General features: G+C 33.9%; 1 protein-coding gene across 2 annotated transcripts in view; it reads left to right on the top strand.

The window, feature by feature from the left end:
- LOC128549544 (probable palmitoyltransferase ZDHHC24) overlaps positions 1 to 7940 on the top strand; it is a 22731-nt gene extending 14791 nt beyond the window's left edge. For both annotated transcript variants that reach the window (XM_053526466.1, XM_053526467.1), the window contains exon 3: positions 387 to 7940. In XM_053526466.1, coding sequence (XP_053382441.1) covers positions 456 to 1457 — 1002 coding nt within the window. In that variant the 5' untranslated portion in view covers positions 387 to 455 and the 3' untranslated portion in view covers positions 1458 to 7940. The remainder of the gene's footprint in view (positions 1 to 386) is intronic.

The raw sequence follows: 7940 nt of genomic DNA on the forward strand, positions 1-7940 counted from the left end.
TTATTACCAAACAAGATCAAAAGCTGGAAAGTCGCCATACAACCTATAATTGTGTTGGTGCGAAGTTAAACATAACTATAAGTTAACTAGTTAAGTTAAGGGATGGTGATATTTGTGTAATAACAGGAATTCTTCAAAAATATTAAGAGTCAGTAGTTTAAGTAAGTTATACATGTATGTAAAGTGACTGAGAGTGAAAGACATTTTTTGACGTTTTTAGACTTAGATTATTAGGAAGCTTTTAGCGAATGTTGAAATTTTCTATAGATAAATGTAACAAAAATTATGTGCATCGTGTGTTGATGTTTCAAAGCTAGAGCTACCCAGTATTTCAGGTTGTTATGTTTCGTGTAGTAATAACTAATATATGACTTTGATATTTTCAGGTGTCCTGAAACTGAAAGCTGATGGTTGGCCCAGTATATCAGGAAAGTTAGTTGAAACTAAAAACAAACATGAGTCGTCTTTTTCGTGTTTTACGGAAGCCAAATCATCTTGACGACTACGCAGAGGATGACCGCAAGGGACTTTGGTGGTACCTTACTAATACACGCACACAGATCACAATATTGCATCGTTTGGGACAAATTTACGTTGTTACATTCTGTTTAGCAGTCTGCTGGTCGTCTGTGACGCTCGGTCTGCCTGTAGTGTATGAAAATGCTCCAGATACGTTGTACAGAGCACAGTGTTTAATGATGTACATATGCTTTTGCATAGTGTCGAACTATTTATTAATAGTCTTTCATGCCGAAAAATCACATTTTGGGAAAAGAAATTCAAAACAACTACCAACTAGTGCATTACCGGTAAGTGGAAAGGCAATGTCTGATTGGTCAGGTGAAAAAAGTTTAAACTCCGCAGATAATGAAATGATAAATTCTGATTGGATGAAATGTTCTAACTGTGATATAGAGGTGCCACCTAGAGCAAGACATTGTGCAATATGTCAGACATGTGTTTTAAAAAAAGACCATCACTGTTTTTTCACAGGATGCTGTATAGGATTTTATAACCAGAGATACTTCATAACATTTTGTATATTTGGTATCATTGGTGGGACCTGGGGTTTATATAACCTTGGAACATATCTGTCCGCAAAATATGCAACGTTTCTAAGCTTTCAAATCTATTGGTACTTCTTACCAGTCTGTTTCATATCGTGCCTTTTTGGATACGTTACCTTTTTCGATGCTTGTTTGGTGCTACTCTTTTACCTGCATATCACTAGTACTGCAACTTCTTACTATTACTTTGCTTGGCAAATATATATCATCTCGCGTGGACAGACAAGTTACGAATGTGTGAAAAGAAGGAAAATATATGATGACAATTTCTGGACCAATATGAGATCTGTGTTTGGACCATACTGGATTACAGGATTTTTAGTGCCGATGCCGTTTTTGCTCAACGAAGGTGACGGAAAGACATGGAGACTGCACAGAAAAGTTGTATGAAGTAGATAGAAAATACTGTAGAAAAATTAGAATCCCTTTAAAGGCACTGACCTCCAGATCAAACTACAGTTAAAAAAGAAAAAAAAATAGATATGTATCACTATTTCTTAAGAAGGCTTTGAAACTTAGTTACTGACGGGTAGTATGTTAATGAAACACATAGGAATTTGTTGTTTTTACTAGTTTTTTCAAATTCAAAATTGAAAAGCATTCATAATGGGATTCCAGAGGTGCATTGTAAACTGCCTAAATTATACAGCTTACATTTAATGGCTGTCAAGCTCGTACTCCTTTTTGGTGTATTGGACGAGAACGCAGCAAAAGTTTCATTGCTAAGGCAGCCCTGGTTCTATTATGCGCTGGGGCATGTTTTTTTCCTTCATGATTTGGAATTTTTCAGATAATTCAGAAAAAAAAAAAACTTGTGAACTAATGCCATCATATGACCAAACTTGAATTTTAAAGAAAAAAATTTGGAGGTCACGTGCTTTTAAGTACTGTAAAATCAGAAATTTCGAGAAGAGAATTATTTTCACTGTATAAGTTGTTTACTTGTGAATGTCTTATTTTGGTATGGAAAGTCCTAATTATTTTACAGGTTGGTTGTACATGTGTATAGTGGGGAAATTCTGCTTTACACACCAACTCCAGTTATATGAAAGATAACAAACTTTTAGCCACTGTGAAATATCTGATTTTACAGTAGTCCTTAGAATTATATGATTCAAACATTGTTTTCTGTGGCTGTTTAATAGAAGCAACTTTATTTTCAGTAAGGTTTTTTTTTTCACTTTTTGTTTCACTTTCACTGTAAAAAGCTAGAAAAGAGTTTTAAAAATGTTGGAATTTTAGCAAAATTGAAAAATGGGTGTTTTACATTAAGCAGTCACTGAAATATGAATAGCATTACTGTTACTAAAGTATGATATCAATATGTTGTTTTTAAGACAAATGTTATTGGTTGCCATATTTTGTATTTGTCTTAGAAAGACTATTTTCTAAGGTACATATTGTTACAGATTTTATGTTACATACATGCATAGAATATCTTTTGGGAGACTTCAGTTAATTGCAAGTCATTCTTTCTCGAAAACTACAGATCTGCAAAAGGTACTTCCCAGATTTTTGTAATATTTGTCTCCATTGAATTAACTGGCAGAAAATTCTAGATACCTTAAAGAGATAGTTTACAAAGTCAGTACCAGAACTTAAAAATAGTATAAAGATATAAGGAAACTTGTCATAATTCTCCACACATGTTAAGATTACATACTGTGAAATCATTAATTAATATTTGTGGGGGACTAGTTTTCTTGGATTTCATGGTTAAGTTAATCCACGAAATTTAATCCCAAGGAACAAGTAAAATTACCATTCATTTTATGTTCAAAGTTGAAATCCACAAATTCATATCCCCACGAAATTGGAAATTGCCGTTTTGAACAAAACCACAAAATTTCATGCCAATGAAATTAAAAGATTTTACAGTATTTAGCAACAAAGAGTTCTATCAGTAAACTGTAGAATTGTGAGAATATTTTTGTGTAATCTGATTTTATATCAGGAATGACATCCCCTCCAGTATGGTGACCAGGGGAGGTAATCTTTGCTGTATGAAAAGAATTGATAGTAATTAAAGAAAAAAGAGAAATTCAGACATCTCGGGGGTAGTTTTAGTTAATTTTTGTTGCTCAAGTGAGCACAGAACTCATGTAGATAAATTGTCTCAGTATGAAACCGTGCAATAACTCATTTTAATGTGCCAAGGAAAACCCATTCAAAACAAGTAAATGTATTAAATACTTTGCTGAGAAGGTGGACATACATATCACAGGATTATCTTTATAATGAGTATAATTGTTTGAGGAGTTAGTCAGTTTAGTAAAAACGATAGTTACCAATGTCAGAACTTGTTATGCATCTTGTACATTATTACCAGTGGTGGCCTTTTATTTATATTCATTTCAACACTTTTGAACATGTATTTAAAACTGTTTACTTGGTAACCAGTAAAATATGTCTTTACAGAAAATGTTGAAATACTGTGCTTTTAGGATGTCTTGAATGGGCATACCGTGAAAATACTTTCTTTTAGAAGTGAATAAGGTACACATGTGTAAGCTGAATTAACAGTCAATACAAAATACACTGACAAGACCCATATATTTAGGTTTTATAACCATATAATTTGAAACTGATGTCCATGTCAGAATATCCTAAAATCACAGTACTTAGATATATATGTCTCTAGAATATGAGTTATAAGAGTTAATTTAGTTATACATCATGTTAAATAGAACACCTATGAAATCATCAGTATTCTTTAAGGCATTTCATGGGTGTGTCAAGCTTTGAAATTACATCTGGATGAGTTAGCAAATTTTATAAATTTTGCCAAATTTTATTGAGTTTTAAAATATGAAAATCTGCGAGTTTGTAAAGCGAAATAATTTCAAAGCGTTCACAAAACGGATAAGGAATGATATCAAAAAGTTAAATAATTGTAATTTACCTGTGGTAATGAAACAGGTGACTCGGTATTATCTTTCAATACTGGTATATGACAGGGGAGGTGTGGCTATGAATTTTCAGGGCACTAGACAACTTTTGGGGACAGGTACCCATACCCTCAGGAAGGGGAATTTTTCGACGTTTTAAGACAAAAAGAGGAAGATTTTAGCCATATATATGTTACTACTTTTCACACTTATCAATACTGTTTTCAATCATTTCTAACTAATGTAACTATATTGCAGCAGTAACCTTCCTTAGAGTAACTAAATATAACTTGAAAGAGGGTTCATATTTAGTTGTGTCAAACAACCTGTTATCAGGGGAATTTTCTTCTGTGAAAGGGGAAAAAAACATATTATTTTATGAGGGGAATGGGGCCCATATTCGGCCCCAAAAACGGCCAAACGAGTGCCCTGATTTTTTCCAAAAAACATCCTTATATTCCAGAAGTCGAAGGGTATAGGTCATCATACCTAAATATTTTATAATACATCATAACATGCCTGAACTTTTTTTTTTTGTTATCATGGAAAGTACATGTATATGTTAACAAAAACAAAGTTTGATTATAACAAATTTGTAGATGGTATAACTGCTTATAATTACATGTAAAAGTGATAAAGATACAAATGTTTCACTTAAAAGTATATGTGGCTAAATTTGCTAAAAAGTCAACCCTCTTAAGTCCCTCACGAACACACCAGTTTGGCTACCGCATGCTTCCAGCCAACCCCTAATTTTTTTCTGGGGAGAACCCTGGTATAAGTGATGAAATCCTGTAATATATAATGAAATCATGTCTTATATTCTTATTAAACATGTTTAATGTCAATGAGTCCAAATTTGTAAGTACTGAAGAATAACTGTTCTCCTTACTTTATCTTTGTTTTACTGTTTGATACATTTCTGTAGACTTAATAAGTGTTTCAAGGTTTTCACCAGAGGATAAACAATTTGTTTTGTGAATTGGTGTGGTTGTATGAAATGCCTTTGGTAATACACTTGAGAGCTGAGCCAGATTTTCCACTCAGCATCCACTGTAAGGTTAAATGCATTTTCAGTATCAGTAGCTAAGACTTTTTTCACTGCTACATGTAACAACAGTTGTTGCCCTAGGTTTAGTTTTTTATGCCCCCGAAGGGAGACATATTAGTTTTCAGCTGTCCGTCTGTTAGTTTGTTTGTTTGTCACAACGTTAACGTTTTGCATGAAGGCACTTTACTCACGAACCACTGCACTCAGGACCGTCAAACTTCACATGCTGAAAGTACTTATTGAGTACATGATTCCAATTGACTTTGGGGTCACCAGGCCAAAGGTCAAGGCACTGCGGGTGCATTTGTCACCATTAGTGACAGCTCTTATTAGTGAAATTCTTCTGAATTACGTCATTTATTAAGAGACCAAATGCTTCTTTTGTCTCTATTCCATTCTTTGTAAGTTCAGCAATGTGTCCTCATTTAACTGATTTTCCTTTGCGGATTCAATAAATTCCATTTCACTGCTGCAAAATATTCTAGCAAACTGACCGAGATATAAAAGCGTGCTCGCTGCCCAGGCTGCAAGGCTCCCACAGATTGCCATTTAAAATGGTTTAAGAAGTAAAATTACACTTATATTATACAATGAATCTTGTTTATGCAAAACTGAGGTTACAAAAAATGTGTAAATATCATCATGTAAACAAAACATGTGTTAGGCAAAAAGGCTTTTAAGCATCAACAAAGAATGAACAGGTATTATGAGCTGCATCATGAGAAAACTAACATATTGCATTTGTGACCAGCATGGATACAGACCAGCCTGTTCATCCGTGCAGTCTGGTCAGGAACCATGATGTTTGCTTTCAAAGCCTGTTGCAATTGGGAGACCGTTAGCAACCGACATGGATCCTGACCAGACTGTGTGGATGAACAGGCTGGTCGCAAACGCACTATGTTGGTTTTCTCATGGCATGGCTCATATCTTGATTTTTAAATATTGAGGTGTTCTTACATTGAAGAATAATAAAACATTATCATGATAAATTCTGTTAATCATATAGTATTATAGACAGAAATAAATATACATGTGCAAATCAAATTCAAGAAATACTAATTGTGTAGTAAATGGTGATCATCAGATCAGCATGATCAGCAGACTATCCATTATGATTATGATACTATATTTTAGAACGTTTGATTTGATGATTTTGTCTTCTGCTAAGTTTGGTAATGCCATTATGAATCATGGACTGTTAAGTTAAATAGAGAACATTGTAATTAACACTTTGTTGAAACTAGTTGTATTGTCAAATTGTCCTCAGTTTTCAAAAAGTTTCCAGTATACTTGAGAACATTTCTCTTTAGTTTCAGATCATTAACCTCTTTGACTTATAATACTACTTTATGAGCCACGCCATGAGAAAACCAACATAATGGCTTTGCGACCAGCATGGATACAGACTAGCCTGTGCATCCCCGCAGTCTGGTCACTTAGGATCCATGCTGGTCACAAAGTCACTGTGTTGGTTTTCTCAAGGTATGGCTCATATTTGTATTTTTACTTTTTTTAATGCTCTCGATTTAAAATAATGTTTTTAGTCATATATCCTGCAGTGCATCAATATTACTGAGCTTTAATTACAAAAATATCGCACGAAAGATGTAAAGGAAAGGTTTATGTTTCTGGTCCTCTTAGCCTCCTCATTGTTAATTTTTGCTTCGAAGGAAAAGACTTTGATCATTTCCAAATTTTCCCGCCAGATTTTGTCACCACACCAAAGGTGAATATTATGTGGAGCCCTGGAGTTTTCCTTAAACAAACATTGTGGCTAGTTTCTGTAGCTGTTACATTTTGCTGGTCAGTCTTTGATAATGGCCACTCTCACTTACAAAGGTTTCATACCCATGGTTAGCTAACTTGGTAAGATAAATCTGTTCAGTAAACAAAGTTGTAGCCAGTGTAGGCATTGTTCGTCTAATCCTAATCTCATTACAAACAGTTGAGAAAACTTTTCACTATGTCATTTCCGGCTTGTGCCGAAAGCTTTGATGATAACATTCATCATCATGTCTTACATAACTAGGGATTACTTTTTACTTGACCACTTTACCTTTAAAATCTGAAGGGTAAATTGTGTGGTTAATTAAATCATGAATGTTTGTTCCAGGTAGCTGAACAACTGAAATGTCCCTTATTGATGTATTGTTACATATTGTTCAATATGAAATATTAATAATTGCTTTGCTGTTTAATTTGGCACATGTGGCATCCAGTTGTTGTTCTTAATCAGTTGTTTTGTTGTTGTTGTTTTCTGTTTGCAAGTTACATCCATATTGTGTTGGATCTCATTAATTGAATTCCATCTGATTTTTCCTGTATTTCCTTAAGATGTTTGTATTTTACCATTCCCACATAGCTACTGAAACCATGAAAGAATTCGCTTGTAAATAAATGGGCATTTCTTAGCTTGACTAATGGAAGAATAGTCCTGGGCAGATATTGTGCTCACCCTGGCATTGGCGTTACACATTGGTGAAAGTTTTGCGTGCAAGTACATATATATTGCTATGATTTTAACACACACAACTTTGAAACTTATTTTTAGCTCACCTGAGCATGAAGTGAGTGATACAGGGCCTTCTGCCCTCTTGTTATATTGTACGCCAGGATATTCTAATCTTTTGCGCCCAGCTGGCCTTTCAAGAAGCCTGGTATGTTTGTTAATAATATTAACACCTTTTCTACATTTATTACATAATTTTATTCCAGTTATATTTTTTGCGCCAAAATGTTGATCAGCATTAATAGCAGTTTATAATTTTGTAACAAGCTTGGTATGATATCACACTGAAAAAGAAAAAAAACAGCTGATGTATTGTAGCATTCCCATAAAATATTTCTTGTAAACATATCCTATTAATGATGTGACTTTTGTTGAAAACTTGTTTGCAATTATTCTCCAATATATCTTCTTATCTCGCCTTT

Source organism: Mercenaria mercenaria, chromosome 16 (genome assembly GCF_021730395.1).
Source record: "Mercenaria mercenaria strain notata chromosome 16, MADL_Memer_1, whole genome shotgun sequence".
Classification (NCBI taxonomy): Eukaryota; Metazoa; Mollusca; class Bivalvia; order Venerida; family Veneridae; genus Mercenaria; species Mercenaria mercenaria.